This window comes from Astyanax mexicanus, chromosome 8 (genome assembly GCF_023375975.1).
Source record: "Astyanax mexicanus isolate ESR-SI-001 chromosome 8, AstMex3_surface, whole genome shotgun sequence".
NCBI lineage: Eukaryota > Metazoa > Chordata > Actinopteri > Characiformes > Acestrorhamphidae > Astyanax > Astyanax mexicanus.
The window spans coordinates 48,625,966-48,643,726 of NC_064415.1; the positions used below are offsets into that span (position 1 = coordinate 48,625,966).

Here is a 17,761-nt window from a genome sequence, read left to right on the forward strand (position 1 = left end):
TGTGGGTAGGTGACCGGAGTCAAGCTATCCGCGCTTCGGAAAATCCCAGTCAGCGTAGCTTGCTTTAGTTCAGTATTAACTTAGTTTAGTCTAGCCTGGCTGGTTAAGTTATCGTTCTGGCTGTCAGACGGCATTAGCCGAGCGTTTTTCCTTCCCTTTTTTCCACGAGTCAGCGCTGTGGGCTGCGGGCAAGTGTGCCGCAGCTGAGCGCTAGCCTGTGCTAAGCTAACGCTGCTGTTGGTGCTGCTGGAGGTGATGATTCAAAACTGTACTGTGTGTATATACGCCGTTACTCGGCAACGCGTCGGCGGAGTGATACAAGTTTAGTGTGAGAAGGCCGTGATGTTATCACGAATATCATCACGGCTAGAACACTTCTTAACCAATCAGATTGTGAGGTCGGAACTAACTGTTGTATAATAGAGTGACAGCTGTCACAGTGAAATGAAGCGGAGTTATGAAAGTGGTTCTGCTAAACGAAAAAAACGGGTAGAGAGCAAAAGAATCGCAGATGCACTGCCAAAATTCACCTTCTTTTTTACACCTTCTGGACCGATCAGTGTTTTTGGGGCCGATTCCGATCGCCGATCGTCTTTCACCACGATCAGTTAATCGCCGATACCGATATTGGGCGGGGCCAAATGCCACATTAATGCCACACAGGTGCCAGGCAAACCTGGTACAGATTCCCCTAATTACATCCACGCCAAAGCAAACACTGGTAATTTACACTGCTAGTAAATAAACACGAGTGTTACTGACCAAAATAAACGCCTTTTAGGAGAGATATAAGTCATGTGCAGTGTTGGGAAGTAACGGATTACATGTAACGGCGTTACGTAATCAGATTACAAATTATGAGTAACTGTAATCCGTTACAGTTACTGCTTCAGTAAGTGGTAATCAGATTACAGTTACTCTGTTAAAATAAATGGATTACATTGCGGTACTTCCCTATTTTTGGTCTTCCAATCCAACACTGACAAAACGCAATCACATTCACATAAATCACGACATCAGAATATTCTATGATTCACAACCTTCGATCAGAATGTTTTCACTGCAGAAGCGCCCTCTAGCGGGCCCGTCGGCGGGCCCATTCTGACTATGTAAAGTAGAATGCTTAAAGGCGTAAAATATTCTAAACACACCGACCAACTGACCAACTCATATTCTTTAGTATTACTTTAACTACCTGCACGCAAATTTACATCTACATGAAACCAGTCGCCAGAAATCTCCAACTGAAAACAGCCTGTATTTTTACATTGTTTACATGTGAAACACGCCTCCCCAACAAAATAGCCTTATAAAATATTATTAATATGTGAAATAACATCATATAAGATTATAGAAAAATCACCCCAGATAGCAAAAAGCATTCTGGCCGGATCCGGGCCGAGTCTATCACAAGTTCCGCGCCGGATCCGTAAAACGGTTCTGGGCCGGGGTCCAGATGCACAACGGGCCAAAACCGTCACGGATCCTTTTTACGGAGTCAAAAAGATACTGGGCCAGCACCAGTCCAGACCAAGCGTTTCAGGTGTTCCTTTAGACCGAATATGGGCCGGATCCGCTTACCGTTACACTCGCTGGAACAGGTCCGTTACAGATCTGGACCAGATCTGGATCAGCCCCGGATTAGTTCCGTATTAGCTACGGCCAAGCCACGGCCTTTTCACGTTCCCCAGCCTACTTATTAATGATTATAATGACATATTTCAAAATAAAAGTAGTAAAGAAAGAGCACTAAGCTATTTGACTTCTTTTTTACATTGATAAATTAAAAGAGTTTAATACAGTACATTAAATTACAAATGCAATATTTAAATAATATAATAAAAAAACATTAGTTGTAAATGCAATCCTTAATTAGGTTAGCTAAATGAAATACAATAATTATAAATGCAATACTTAATTAAGCTAATTAAATAAAATACCATAACTTATATATGCAATACTTAATTAAGCTAATTAATGAAAGTACCATCAGTTATAAATGCAATACTTAATTAAGCTAATTAAATAAAATACCATCACTTATAAATGCAATACTTAATTAAGCTAATTATATAAAATATCATCACTTATAAATGCAATATTAATTAAGCTAATTATATAAAATATCATCACTTATAAATGCAATATTAATTAAGCTAATTCAATAAAATACCATCACTTATAAATGCAATACTTAAGCTAATTAAAATAAAATACCATCACTTATAAATGCAATACTTAATTAAGCTAATTATATAAAATATCATCACTTATAAATGCAATATTAATTAAGCTAATTCAATAAAATACCATCACTTATAAATGCAATACTTAAGCTAATTAAAATAAAATACCATCACTTATAAATGCAATACTTAAGCTAATTAAAATAAAATACCATCACTTATAAATGCAATACTTAAGCTAATTAAATAAAATACCATCAGTTATAAATGCAATACTTAATTAAGCTACTTAAATAAAATTTGATTTCAATTAAACAATTTATAAATCAACAGGCATTAATACAATTATTTTAATAATAAAACCATTTTTAATTCACATAATATAAACATGCAGACACAGACGTTTTTTGCAGCCAGCTGTGCCTCCACTGATGAGAGCATTCTTGGACACTTAACACCACTACAGTGCAGCCTATAAAAAAGACAAAATAAGAAAATATTTTATTTCAGAAACAGCAGAAAAGAAGTGGCTAGAAATGAATATAGCGTACTAAAATGACAAGTGTTTTTCATTTGAACAAATTTCTAAAAGATATATAAATGTCACAGCTGTATTTAATAGGGGCTAGCTAATTTTGATTTATACCATTTCACATAATAAATAATTACCATTTTACTGGAATTATGCACCCAAAATTAAAAGAAAGATAAATAAAAAGTGCACTTATAGCTTTGGGGTGCATTTCCCAAAAGCTTTGTAAGGCTAAGAACTTTGTTAACTCGTACTTAAAATTATATTGTATTTTATTTACAATAGAATATAAGTCAGCGGTTTTTGATAAATGCATTTGTTGTTGCAGTTGTAATTGTGTTTTTGCTAATAAAGCGGCCAGGTGATAAATGTTCAGGTTAACCCTCAAGCCCCCTTCAAATTTTGCACCCTCTGGACACGTTTGTGGTAAAAATGTACAAGCACCTAAAAAATGCTCTTAAATCATTATACATCAATATTTTTTTTTTTTACATAAATAAACTTTTTTTTTTCATAAAATCACTTAATCAACTTCCGTTCTACCCAAAACTACCAAACATTAAATAATTTTCAGGATTTTAACCCTTTAAATGACAGTTTAAATATTTTAACTATTGTTGTATTTTGGCAAAAAAAAAAAAAAAAAAACACAAAAATTATTTTCCACAAAACAAACAGCAGACAAATGAGGCATTGGTGACTATTAGAGTCTTGGACATGTAAAAGATTAGCAACAAAATTGATTTGATTGCATTATTATTTTTTTACGTAGTGCCAGATTTAAATTTTGCACCCTCTGGACACCTTTGTTGCCAAAAATGTACATGCACAAAATCAGCAATAAAATACTCATATACATTTTTTTTTTGCTATTTTTTCATAAATCACTTAATCAAATCCAGCCCTGATCAAAATGATCAAATATTTAATACATTCCAGGATTTTAACCCTTTAATTGACAGTTTAATTACATTCATGATTAATTATTCATTAAAAACCCCCACAAAAGTTGTACTATTTCTCATATAATAAATATTAGATGTATGGGGCATTGGTAGAATTTTTTTATGTAGTGTCAAATACTCCCTCTGAACACCTTCGTGGCCAAAAATGCCCCATTGACTTCCATTGAAAACACATTTTTACTGTATTACTGTATAAAATTATTAAACAGTTATTTAAATGGTTAAAATCCTGATTTATGAAAAAAAAAGCAAAACAATATTGATGTATAATGATTTAAGAGCAGTTTGTAGGTGTGTGTACATTTTTGCCATGAACATGTCCAGAGAGTGCAAAATGCGTCCAGAGAGTATGAATGACGTGAGAGTAAGACATTAGATTTCAAAAATTTAATGAAAAAGCAGGTTTTCTGCAAAAATGCATTCCCCTGGCTGCAACATAGCCAAAAAGATCACCAAATGAAAAAAAAGTTGAGTCAGTACATCAGTAGGTGGGCCCATTACATTCTCATTGAAGGCTAATGCATCCAAAATTGATTTAAATGCTATTCTCAGTGGGCCCTGTTTCTTTTCAAAATAGATATTAAAGTCACCAACAATGATAACTCTGTCAGAGTTGAGAGCTACTGCAGCTAAAAAATATACTGAATTTCTTAGTGAATTTTGCATATGGTCCTGGAGGACGGTACATAGTTATCAGCAGGAATGAATGTTGGGTTTTGGTGGCAGTAGATGGGCCTGCGACTATAAGGTTAAACAGTTCAAATGACTTAGCTTCAAACTCTGTATTTTGATTTATTCCTATAACTGACGACTACACCACCACCCTGACCAGTCCTGCATGGGTAGATGAAATAGCTAGAACCTGGGGGGAGTGGACTCATTTAGAGCTAAATATCCATCAGTTTTAACCCATGTCTCATAGAGAGTGCATTGTCAATGATAATTTAACCTACAGTAACTGATTTAGGTGCCAGCGATCTTATATTTAACAGCCCCGATTTAATGTGGTTGTTGCTGTAACTCAGAAGGACAGACGAGTTTGTATTAATTCTAATGGAGTTGTTAAAACAGATTTTCCAGCTATTTTGATAACGTGTTTTATTTACACTATTATGAAGAATTGACATACAAATAGTACAAGCAGAAATACCAGCAAACAAACCTACTTGGCTGGTGTGACTGGGTAGAGGACAGTCAGTCTCAGCGTAGCACCGCCTCGATGTTCACAGAGAGAAGCCTGTCTCTGTGGAACGGGGCCGGTCGCTCCCGAAAGCTCATCCCCACGTGGAGGGCGATGGTGCCGGGGTTCCTGCTTTGGCAATGCGCCCCAGGGAGCCGCTTGCCGACTACCAGCATGCAAGCATCTGGAAGACATGAAATTGTGCCATTACTCTTAGATACTTTTAAATGTCTAACAATTGAATCTCCTATAATGAGAGTACCGCCCTTGGTAGTTTTCCTCTGTGCTGGGGGAGGCGAGGGCTGCGGACCTCGAACCATTTTGCGGATACCAAATCCTGCTGAGAAAGTTGTAAATTAAATAAATTATTTTTAAAAAATCATAAATCGTGATTTCCGGATTTTTATTATGTCTCTCACGGTGGACATGCACCAAAGATGAAAATTTCAGACCCCTCAATGATTTATAAGTGAGAGAACTTGCAAAGTCGGAGGGTGTTCATTTTCCTCACTGTATATATGTGTGCCTCTAGGTCAGGGATGGGCAACTGGCGGCCCGGGGGCCGCACACGGCCCTCGTCATCACTCAGTGCGGCCCGCGAATAGATCAAAAATAATTTCATAATTTCATAATAAAAAAATAATAATAATAAAAAAAATAATGTAATTCTACTTTTGACCGCTAGAGGGCGCGCCGCTGCCAAACAATAGCGGGCACGGGCGCTCTGTGGTCTAGTTTTCTGCTATTATTGAATGAGCTATTTGCAATCAGTTTTTAAATCTTTTTTGTTCTTTGTTATAAATAAGTTCAAATGCCTTTTGCACTTTTATAAGCAAATGTTTTGTCTATGTTGCTTATGAAGGACTTGTTATAATGAACTTATTTTACACAAAGGAACTACTGTATTTGCAGTTTTTTAAGCAAACTTTTTGTTCTTTGATATGAAGGACTTCCTTTTTGCACTTTTTTTAAGCAAATGGTTTGTCTTTTGCCGTATTAAAATGCATTAATATGCAGAAAATAGTTGTTAATAAATGTTGGCGCTGTAAACATACAGATATAAATTCATATAAAATTTGTTCTTATTGAAAATCATTTGTAGCGTTTTTCATATTCAATTATTTGAAGTGCGAGGTCATGTGGCCCTCCAATGGTCATGCTGAAAAAAATGTGGCCCTCTCCATCATGGAAGTTGCCCATCCCTGCTCTAGGTCAACTCAGTTCCACAGAGTTCCACCATGTACCACCTAACTGCCCACTGATTTTATGCTACAGGTGGTTTCCTGCAGACAACTGGTGATGGTCACGTCCTTAGCAAGTGTGCAGACTCCAAGTCTGTGCATTCTGTAACCCAGTCGTTACTGCACCATACACACACTTATATGGAATTCCCAAGGAAATACAGGATTTACAGGAATTGCAAAGGGGAGGAGTCAACAAAGACGCTCTTTGAACTTTTTGCAAAGCTCTATGGGAAACACTTGAAGAACTGGCTCGTTCTTTTCTCACGTCATGCGTTAGTTTGTTTGTTATTCGCTAAGATTGATCACTTTCAGGAAAAACACCCCTGTCCTATTTAGTGTGTCATGGTGACCATGTGTAATTACAGTGAGTCTGGAGAAATCCTGCAGTAGTTCTCTCCAGCTTAAAAAAAAGCAAAACATTTAAAACTGTTATTTTTAGTTTTCTAGTCAGGAATAGACAACTGATTAGGAATTATTTTAGTTCAAAAGGTGGCAATCATTTAAGATAAAGCAAAGGGATGAAAAGTAATGAAGTATTAGTACTTGGTTACTTTACTCAAGGGTATAGAGTTAGCACGGACAACAATATCCAGTGATTTTTTTAAATGGTCCCCGCCAACAATTTGATTTGATAATTTGAACCTCGATCTGATAACGCCTGATGTAATTGTTATTATACGTAACAACACAAATGTTTTTAAAAGGAAAGAAATGTATATTTCTTACCTTAACTACTCTATGTATAATGTCACTGCCCAGTGCAAGTACTGTTAGGATCCAGGCTCATCCTGCGAGGGGGAGATGCAGCAAGCGCAGACAGAAAACAAAACACAAACTTAAAAGCTATTCTGAACTTCAAAATCACTGTTTCACTCCATTGAGGTGTAATACACTGAATAATATTCCTCTCATGTCTGATCTGACCTCCGGTGTTGAAACGAGGCTGAGAAAGTTCTGATAGCAGGGCACTTTTATTCTGTATATTACAGCTCAATGGAGTGGAACACTAATTTTTATGGTTGTAAATTTACTTCTTTAAAAATGTATATAAATTAATCAAGAAAATCTTACAGTGTCCCTTAAAGTTTTTAGTGCAGTGGCACAACAAACAATTAAAATAAGAAAGTGGATAAATGCTACATTAAGAGCAAACATATCAAATCAAACGTGTATCAACAGACTTAAAGTCAAAATTAATTACAGAACTGCTGGAAAATAGAATTAATTACCTTGTTAGGTGATTTGATGGGTAAATGATTACACCTAAAAAACAAACAAAACAAAATTACATTCAGTATTGTAAGTTAATATGCCCTTTTTTATTATATTCCCCCAATGTTAAAAATGTACTGCAATACAACACAATATTATAATAAACAAGTTAGTTTGACTTAGCAGTGTGTTAGCGACATAAAACATGTTAGTTAATAATAAACTATTAACATAATATATGTTGTATAACAAACAAGACTACCATAATATTAAACATAAAATGCATTAGGTGGATCCAACCTGTAAACATACATTTTATTAGCTAAAATAATTGTATCTCACCTTATCTGGCAGGTCCCCAGCCCTCAGCAGCCCTACTAAGCAAATGCATATAATTAATATATTGTAGTAACTTTGAACAGGTGTTTTTAAGTTGAAATCAGAACAGATATTGTTTAATATTACTACACATATGCTGATTTAGGCTAGCAAATATTACCCAATTATTATTCTAAAGATTCACATTTTGCTGATATGGACACTGGCCAACTCCTTCGTAATAAGTTAACTTAAATGCAGCCTCATATTTTTATTGACAGTAACTTAGTTGTGTTTATAACAAATTATAAAATTTATAATTACTTTTTTTTTCTTTTTTTTTTTTTTACTTTTGGCCAGATTCTTTGTATTTCCCACTCCACCTTAAACAGTGCTTAAATATGTCAATGTCAGTAAGCCATTGCTGCACGATTTAAGGCGGAGCAGGAAAACGTCTGACGAGCTTTATTATAATTAAGCCCAAACACAACTATTTAAGGTTCTAAGAATAACTAAAGTTGTTTATTTTAATAAAAAAAAGGTGTGTTACTCGAGCAAAATGAGTTAACAGCGTTTATTACAGCTAGTTAGCCTGGTTAGCTTAGCTAGTTATACTAGCTAATACTAGCATCGTTAACTGAAGCTTTTTGTCAATTTTGCCTACAAATTGACAACAATTAACATTAAATACACAAAAAAACAATTGATATTATCCAACATACACGTGATAAATCAACTTTAGCATATACAAGATTAAAAATGAGCAATAAATGTAATTAAATGACGCTGATAGCTAGTTAGCTAGTTAACTCACCTGAAGCGCAGATTCAGCAGATGTCAGTTGGTCCTCGCGCTGAGTTTGAATTTCTCCCGCTCCTGTGCCGCTCCGCCGATGCGGCCCGGATCCGCAAAACGACACTGAACTGACACTGAACTCACATCTGGTATCTGACTCCGTGCGGAAGTCATATGGAAGGCGTGAAATGAGACGGACTGTTATGCGGATTTACCGTCAGTAAAACGGATCTGAACGTGAGTCACAATCATAACCCGAACCCGGAGTGAAGCCGGACCAGATCCACTAAACAGACCTGACTGTAGCGCGGATCTGCCGGAGGTAAAACGGATCCGGATCGGAGTAGTCTGCTATCAGGGACTTACTATCACAGCATCCACAATACAGCACTGAACCGCAGGTAAAATATCCATAAAGTCCTTTATTCTCCTGCTCACTTCTCCTCACAAACATGCGTTTAGTTTCAGCGCAACCGCAACGTCATATTCTCAAACTCCTAGCGACCACACATGTAATGTTTTCACGTAAAGTTGTACGTGAATACAAAGCTAAGGATGTCCTCTTGTCGATTCTGTGTTTTTTATTGGTCCACAAACCACTATTTTTCTTGAGTGATCGTCTTTTGAACCAATAACGTGAGCGCTGGATCAATCCAATCCAATCAAATCAGGTCATAGCCTTTCTCCAAGGTCACAAAAGTGATTGACACCTATTTCAACCAATAGTCCACCCTTAGACGAAAACACTGGTACGTAATTTGCCCTGATTGGTCTCCTAATGGCTGGGGGTGGGGCATGCCTAACAGCTGTCACCAAAATGCCTCTGGTAAACAAAGGTGCGCCCACAGCGCGCATACGTGTGATTTTGTGTGTCATTTCATCAAAAAAATATTAATATTACTCTGACATAGACATTAATTTATTTTATCACAAACAAACAAAAATATTACAAACTGTTGTTGTATAGTGACAGATTTACTTGTGTATCTTGAGAGGTTTTGAACACTTTGGAGACGCCTGGTGGACACCTAATATAATGCAGTGGAAATCTTTAATGCATTGTGCTATAAATTACCAATTTTGTAATTTGTTTGTCAAGACCCTACTGAATCAGGAAATGTAGAGAATGATTGACTATACATCACCAACATCCATACACACATTGTTAACTCTAATTATAACAGGCGCTTTTTTTATTTATTTATTTTTTTACATTTTCTTCTGCATTTGATGTTCTCAAATGGAACCTAAAGAATGAAAATTAAAGTGTTGAAGTGAATGATTGTTTACTTTTTATGATTACACTGCAATTGACATTTAATAATAAAACATTCAAATTATATTTTGTTTGCATTTGGGAGTTCTTAGAAAAGGAACAGATTGTAAAAATCGTATTGAACCGAATCGTATCGTATCGTGACATAATTTGAGGTATCGTACATTATCGTATCACTGAATAAAAGAATCATATCATATCATAATGAATCTTGTGATTTTCACCCCTAGATAATCCACCTGCAGAAAGTGGCAAACCTGCAAATTAATAGCTTACAGTTGTTGTTGCATTGTTTGGTTTTTAATGGTTTTTAATGATTTTTTCATCAATGTATAGAAGTGTTTCATAAAATAGTTTGATGAAATGGTTTCATAAGTATTTTTAGAGGGTGATTGAAAAGGCTGTTTTATTTCTTTCTCTATTTGTTAACTGGCAAGAAAAATAAAAGGATAATATGCAATATGTGGTTGCTACATTCATTCAGGCTTAAAAAAACGACAATATTGTAAGTAATCCAAAGTAATCACATTACGTTACTCACTTGAAGTAATGTAACTGATTACGTTACAAATTACATTTTGAGTGATGTAATCAGTAATCTGTAAGGGATTACATTTTAAAAGTAACCTTCCCAACACTGGTTATGTGTAAATATTTATAGGACAATACCTGACAAAATCTGTTTTAAAGACGTTAATAAACATCACTGTGACAGCTCTAGTCGCAGTTTCACCGCAGCGAGGAATGAGGGCTTGAATAACTTATCTAACCAGCCTTTATTGATTTCTGCCCCCAATAACCCTTTCAATAACCTCCAATAGCCTTTAATAGTCTTCAGTAGCTTTGAACAGTCTAACGTTGCAGCCGTAGTGTGTCCACTAAACTCCGTAGTTATAAACATCCTGAGGTTAGCAGAGCGCTAACTGACCTGTTTATAATGTAATCCGAGCAGTGACTCCGTGACGGCTGCTCTAAACTGCTGCTGTTAGCTGCTTGGGCTGAAAGATGAACTGTAGAGAGCTGTATTATCCGTTTAGTGGGGTTAAAACCTTTATTTCCTACACAGATGAACTTTAGTAAACTGTAAAAAACGCTCCAGACTGACTCAGCTGAGCCCTGTAGCCCGTGGCTGGGCTGTAGCTCTGTGACTGGTGTAAAGACAGAGGGGCTTGTGCTGCTGCTGCTGCAGCTCCGGCTAGTGGTTGGATGAGGAACTGCGGCTTCCTGTAAGCGAGCAGTTTCACCGGCCATCCACACACAGCTCTGATAAACTGCTTAACCCTAAACTCCTGAATCAGATCGGCTAAAATCAGAAGAATATCTGCCGATCGCCGATACCGTATTTTGGCTGAAAATCGCCTGATACCGATACACTGCCGATTGATCGTTCCATCTCTAGTTATTTGGTTTATGTGTGTGTTTCAAGAATGAGGGCCCCTTGTTTATATTTTGCCAAGGGCCCCAAAATGGCTAGATCTGCCCCTGGTCAGAACAGTAACCAGATGGTGAGCTACCTCCAACCAAATGTGCCATTCCTCCAACGTCCATAATTGTGTTCTGTGGGAGAACATTTCTTGGAAAAGAAAGCACAAGGAAAAAGTGACAGTTTTTTTCAATTGTTGACTACCTCCACCTTTTTTTAGCCATATAGACTCCCGCTTGACTAATGATGTACCCCATGAAAGATATCTGTGTCTTGTGGAACTGACATTTCTTGGCTTTGACATATAGATTGTTTTGGAGTAGCCTCTTTAGCACTTGCCTGAGATGCTGAACATGTTCTGACATCATAGAAAAGTAAATACGTATATCATCTAGAAAAACAGCCACAAAAATTTCAAGCATGTCCCTCAAAACCTTATTGATAAAGGCCTGGAAAAAAGATGAGGCGTTTGCAAGCCCGTAACTCATGACCAAATACTCATTGTGGCCAGAGTTAGTGGAGAAACCAGTTTTCCATTCATCTCCTTTGATGAATGTTATACGCACTTCTTAAATCCAATTTGGTGAAATGGATTGCTCTGTGTAGTTGTTCAAGCGCAGAAGGCACTAAAAGCAACGGCTAGCGGAATTTCTTTGTTATGGCATTTAGGCTGCTGCTATCTATACAGGGACCCTGGTTTAATGTACTCTTCCTTAGCACTAGTTTCTGTTAAGTAAGAGGGAAGAAGCTGATCTCTGAATGGAGGCACAACCAATAGGTGTGACAGTTAGTCTGGCAGCTCAGAGAAGCAGCAGAAGTAACAGACTCTTACTCTCACTGTGATGTAGAACTGGAGTTTCAGGAGATCCTTCATTTCAGACTCTATAAGGCTGTATAACACCTGTTGTTAACATTGCACTTTGTTATCAGTTTGTATTTAATTATTATCAGCTGATTGTATGTTGATACGTGTCGTGTTCTGTGATGTACACTTGTGTGCAGTTTTTGAGTTTGCTAATGGATAAATGAATTTCTCCAGCTGGGAATTAATAAAGTAAAGTATGAGTCAGTATAAAATTATTCTAACAGAACATTTTACACTAAACACTGTTTCACCTCACTGAAGATCAGAATCACGTGAAACTCCTGGAGAACAGAGCGTAAAGCGGTGTACCACTGCTGATGTGATAAAGCTTTAAGCCTCTAAGATGAGGTGTTGAGTGAGGGGGGCGGAGCTAAGTGTGTGTAGAGAGGATCAGCACACTGTCATGCTGGTGTACTAAAGAGCTGAAAGTCAGTGTGTTCTTCTCCCAGTGTGTGCTACACCACCATGATCATTTTCACTGTACTGCTGCTCTCTGCTCTTACAGGTCAACATTTCAGAGATTATAAAAATATGAAGATCTAACAGCTACTAACACACAGTTTCCTAATGCTGTTCATTAGCTACATGCTAACAGATCTATGAATGATGGGTTAATCATTAATTCTATGATTTTATTTGTAGGTAACAGAGCTGAAGACGTCATCACTCCTAGCAGAGACGCTGTTTTTGCTGTTGAAGGTCAGAATGTTTCTCTCTCCTGTAACTACACTGTAACTGGAGCTGTAAACAGTTATGCTTTTCACTGGTATCGACAGTATTCAGGATCTCCCCAGTTCCTCATACTGGACTATGCAGGGGTCATTACTGAAGCTAAACCTCCAGTTCCTAGAATATCCATCAACCATCAAAAAGAAAAGAGGAAAGTGGATCTGATCATCTCCTCTACTGCAGTATCAGACTCTGCTCTGTACTACTGCGCTCTGGAGCCCACAGTGACAGAAACCCACCAAACACTGTACTAAAACTTTACTTGTGAAATATGTAGAAACACTTATATTTCAGGAGGGGGCGCTGTTTCTCTTCTGCTTCTTTATCTTCAGCTTCCTCACCATTCAGGTTAGAACATCAGTCTGCTTTGGAACATCAGTCATCATGTTGTGACCTACAGTAAACTGGAACTCTCTATAACCCTTTATAAATGTTCACAGATACTTCTGTAAAATATGTAATGTCATATTCTTTGCACAAACATTTATCTCTCATTTTTATTTATTTTTTTATAGACTATTTCGATTAATTACATAATTGAAAGAGAAATGCATTGTGTAAGTTGACACCACTTAAATTTAAAATTAACTTATAAAAAAGGCAATAAACTATATTTTGGTTACTACACCATATCCCTTATTTACATACTTATTTTTTATATTCATTTTTTTATTAACTTTTACAATGCATTTCTACGTCCAATAAAATGAGGTGTACAAGTGGGTCATGGATAAAAATATGTAAATGTGCAACAATATGTAAATACATATATTTGGTTGTATATATTTTTACCATATTCTTACATTCTTGTTGTAAACTTACTAGAACAAGTTTTAGTAACAGTAGCAGTGTGAAGCTTCACCACTGATTAAAGACACACAAACAGACACGCCCACTCAAACCTGAACTGAGGTCCACCAATCAGCTCCTTCACACAGGTATGAAAAAACACCTGACATCGTTAATAGAAAATTAAAAACTCTAACTGAACTTTTTTATTCACTTATTTACTTTTCTGAAGCACTTTAGATGCACTTTTCTCAAAAGCACACTGTATTTTTCATGTGTCTCTCCTTTTTTAACTACTTGAAGTAGATTTTGAAGAATCTGTATAATTCATTAATGTGTTGTTTATAATTAATTAGTGAATTTGAATTTCTTTTCAGTTGTTGATGATATAAAAGGCTACTGTAATATACAGGACATGGCACTGAATAATAAAAGTGTTTGTATAAAATCTGGAACATGTAGCTTTGCCACAGAAGTGTTTTTTGTTATTACCTTATGGGATGAAAAAATATGTAAAACATTATTTGTTCTCCATATTGTAGTGGATTAAACAGAGGTTTTCTTCATCGCTTGGACACACACACACACTAACCCCCATCTTATGGTGTAAAATGAATTTTCTAACTTCACAATCACCTCCAGGATGCTCTAATCTCTAGCCAAGCAACCTTAAATTTCAAAATGACATTTCCTGACTATTTCTTCACTCAGCCTCGCTCAAGAGCCCTAAATTAAGTAGCAGTCGTAAACCTCGGAGTTAATGTTTAAACATCTGGAACTGTGCACAATTGTGGTTTTGCCAACAGCACCATCACCAGGACAGGAACATGAATGCCGTGGAAATTGTAAATTCACCAAATATTATACCAATTTAGGGGTTTGTGCTTAGTTATTTCTGCAATCACTTAGAAATAAGATTAATGAAGTTAAGAGAAATGTTCTAAGCTTGGGAGTCCATTTTCAACATTGCAGGCCACAAGTCTGTGGGCTGAGAAGAAACTCTTTTTCACCAACCTCCCCCACGGTCGTAAATTCCAAGCAAGCAGCCTTCTATAAACACTCAGCAGAGGAAAGGAATTTCTCACTAAGGAGAGTTTGCTTAAAATACATATATATTGACTATATAAAGAAAAAAGGTGTTTTACAGAATGTTTACTAAATAATGTGCCACATCTGGTATACGTGTTTGGATATGTCCTGACTAGCATTTAACTAGCATTTGATAATTTAGCTTTATTTGGTTATCAGTGGTTTAACCATGTATTATCTTTTAAGTGATTTAATTGGGTTTCATGACTTGATCTCTTTTTGACAAGGTACCATCCATTGTTGTATTTCTAAGATTATCTTGAATAGTACAAAACTGTTTGTGGGCAAAATATATATATTACATTTATAGTGATTCAATTGTAAGATTGTTGTTTCCTGAATTTATCCTCAGAAACTGGCATGCTGAAGAATGTATTTTGATCCACTGTTTAATTGAGTTTTCTTTTGGTTTGGTCTATTAGAAAATTAAGAAATCTCTCACGAGCCGAAGCATGGTGAATGTGGGGTGTTTTATGGCCCTTTGTTAACAAACTATCCTCCCCGCCAAAGTTTGAAATCGGTCCTAGACCAATTAAAACACAGACACTTGGGCCACAGAGCCAATCGTAACTCAAGAGCCAAACAGGCCAGGGAGACTAATAGTTAAACTGAGTCAGTCACAGTTAGAGAGAAGTTCAGAAGGGAGAAGTACGAGCAGAGAAGTGGAGGAGAGAAGTTGGAGGAGAGAGATAGAGAGGGCCCAGAGATGGAGAAAGGATAGACAGAGAGAAGTTTGGAGTTTAGTTTTCTTAGACTAGTTTAGTTTAGTCAGCTTAGTTTAGCATTCTTAGTATAACTCACTTAACCTTCTTCAAGCATAATGGTATTAGTTATCCTAGTTTAAATAACTAAGCTATTTTATGATCTACGGAGTTCTCCTGCTTGCCAAGATAGTTAATTCAGTAAACCAACTAGACCAACCGACGGATCACCGAGAGGGTACGCCAGCCGAGCCAGCTCCGGGGAAAAGTTCTCCCTGTGCAGAGACCAGAAGTGGGTGTCAACCAGGTGCGCCGCTGGCCCACAGAGAACTATCTTTACCCTGCGGATGGGTCCACATGGGACCTGCTAGGGGTGCAAGAGGTCAGCTGAACAAGAGGTTTGAACAGCGGACGGAACCGATGGGGACCCCCTTTGTGGACGTCTCAGAGTAAGGCAGTCTGGGCATCTTTCACTAATTGGTGTCTGGTCGGTCAAGTCTAGTTTGGTTATGTTCCTCTTTTCTTAGTATAGATTAATTTTCAGTTATTGGGCGAGAAGGATGAACTTTGTAGGTCCTAAAATATCTTACTTATCTACTTATTTTAGTGTCCTCATTTGATTGTTTTGACCTCATTACATTTAGACCCTTATTTAGAAATACTCACTTAATAGTTCTATTAATCTTTATTCCTTTCATATCAGTATTATAACGTGTTTGTTGTTTTATTTCTCATTTATCATTCTACACTATGATTTGATATCTAATGGCTACATTTGTGACTTTTTAATGAATTATTTACTCATATCTTTGTGATTTAATAAAATACTTTTATATTACAAAACCTGTCATTTCAGTGTGTTTTCTGGATAACTTGGTTATGAGAATTTCTGTCACCTGTAGAAACCACACCCTGAGATGTCTTGTATTATTAATTAATTTGATTAATTAATTTATTAATTAATCTAATTAAATTAATTTAATAACTGGTGCCCAATTAAAAATATTTCAACATCTCAATTAGCACCAGGTATTAAACCACTGAGCCCGCTACAATATCACTCAGTCCTACCACAGGTACAGCAGGCTGTGGAGGCCAGGTCTACAGTACGTCAGGTTGGGTAGTAACAGACGGTGGTGATCAACATTGGAGGTCCTGAATCATTTGATGAGTCTTCTGACTGGTCCAGTAATTAAGCCCTTCAGCCAATCAGGGCATTGGCTGAAAGTAGGTCATGCAAAAATATGCAGTAAAGGAAGGAGAAAGGAACTAGGCAGACATGTTCCTCCATTCCTCCTGAGAAGCCTTACAGTTCCTGAGTTGTTTGAGCGTGGACTTTGGTGATTTGCAGTTTGAGTCTGTGACACAAAGTAAGCTGGACTTTTTACTTTATTGCGTTACGTACTGACGTATCTGGTTGATACGTCAAAAGTAGGGTTGCAGCGGTAACCGGTTTCACGGTATACCATGGTATTAAAATGCACGGTTATCATACCGTGTGTGTTTGCTTATTACCGGTAAAACACAAGCCAGCGGAGAAACTCACCCACGCATGCGCAACTCTGCTCCGCTTCAGCTCCTCAGCACACAGCGGTGAGAACAGCAGAAAGTGCATCAGACTAAACAAATCTCCGTCCGCCTAAAAAAAGGCTAAACTAAAATCAGCAGTGTGGGACTATTTCAGATCCCGCCGAACACACCCGAGGATGGTTATCCGATTTATAATCAATGTGGCCGTAAAGTCACAGCTAAAGGTGGACATACGTCAAACCTGTTCTCCCATCTCCATGAACACCACCCCGCCGTGCAGCGCAAAGTATGTGTTTAGTTTATAATTTTAATCTGAACATAAATAAAATCTCTTTGTAGTCGTGCACAACCCATGCGGTAAGCGCCCGCAAAAGCGCTGAGTTATCCGAAATTTGGGCACGCAGGTACAGGCGTGAAGTGCGTGCTACGACGGATTCACGTGTCCGTGTAAAGGTCCTGGCCGGACTGGATGTGAAAGACGCCATTCATTTACATGCGTTAATTTTCAAATTCTGACGTGCCTGTTTTTCATGTGTTAAAACCAGACTCAGAAATAAATCCCCTCTATCTGGTTATATACCAACTTGGCAGTAAAACGGACGTTTACAACAGTTGTTGATCAGACACTGACCCAGGCTCAGTTTATCAGATATTAAATAATTTAAACTTAAATAATTGTACTGAATAGTTTAAACACAGGATCTTTACTTCTTAGAGGACATGTAATGTGTGACACGTGTGTGTGTGTGTGTGTGTATATATATATATATTTATATACACCCTTAATGACCTTAAGAGTAGTGGAAAAACCTGGTTTCCTTCACCTAATGGTGTACAGTTTATTTTTTTTAAGGAGACATTATCTATATAGTTGTTCCAGGTTTCTACAATAAATAGTTAATTGAACAAAAAACCTTTGTTGTAATT

The 17,761-nt window shown here is 37.0% G+C and overlaps 1 long non-coding RNA gene and 1 gene segment (V, D, J or C); one reads left to right on the plus strand and one right to left on the minus strand.

Moving 5' to 3' along the window:
• Positions 1 to 1,362: 1,362 nt before the first annotated feature.
• On the minus strand, positions 1,363 to 9,669 carry LOC111189518 (uncharacterized). Of its 2 annotated transcripts, none has more exons than XR_007440234.1 (6): positions 8,452 to 9,669; positions 7,662 to 7,693; positions 7,337 to 7,370; positions 6,834 to 6,895; positions 4,850 to 5,200; positions 1,363 to 2,658 (listed from the first exon to the last, which is right to left on the minus strand). It is a non-coding gene; the product is annotated as an uncharacterized LOC111189518 (long non-coding RNA). The 2 variants fall into 2 exon arrangements; XR_007440233.1 differs by having other exon boundaries at positions 4,850 to 5,203.
• Positions 9,670 to 12,385: 2,716 nt separating this feature from the next.
• LOC111194287 (T cell receptor alpha variable 12-2-like) lies at positions 12,386 to 13,975 on the plus strand. The segment is given in 2 exon segments: positions 12,386 to 12,501; positions 12,639 to 13,975. Coding segments are annotated over 2 exon segments (381 nt in total).
• Positions 13,976 to 17,761: the final 3,786 nt, after the last annotated feature.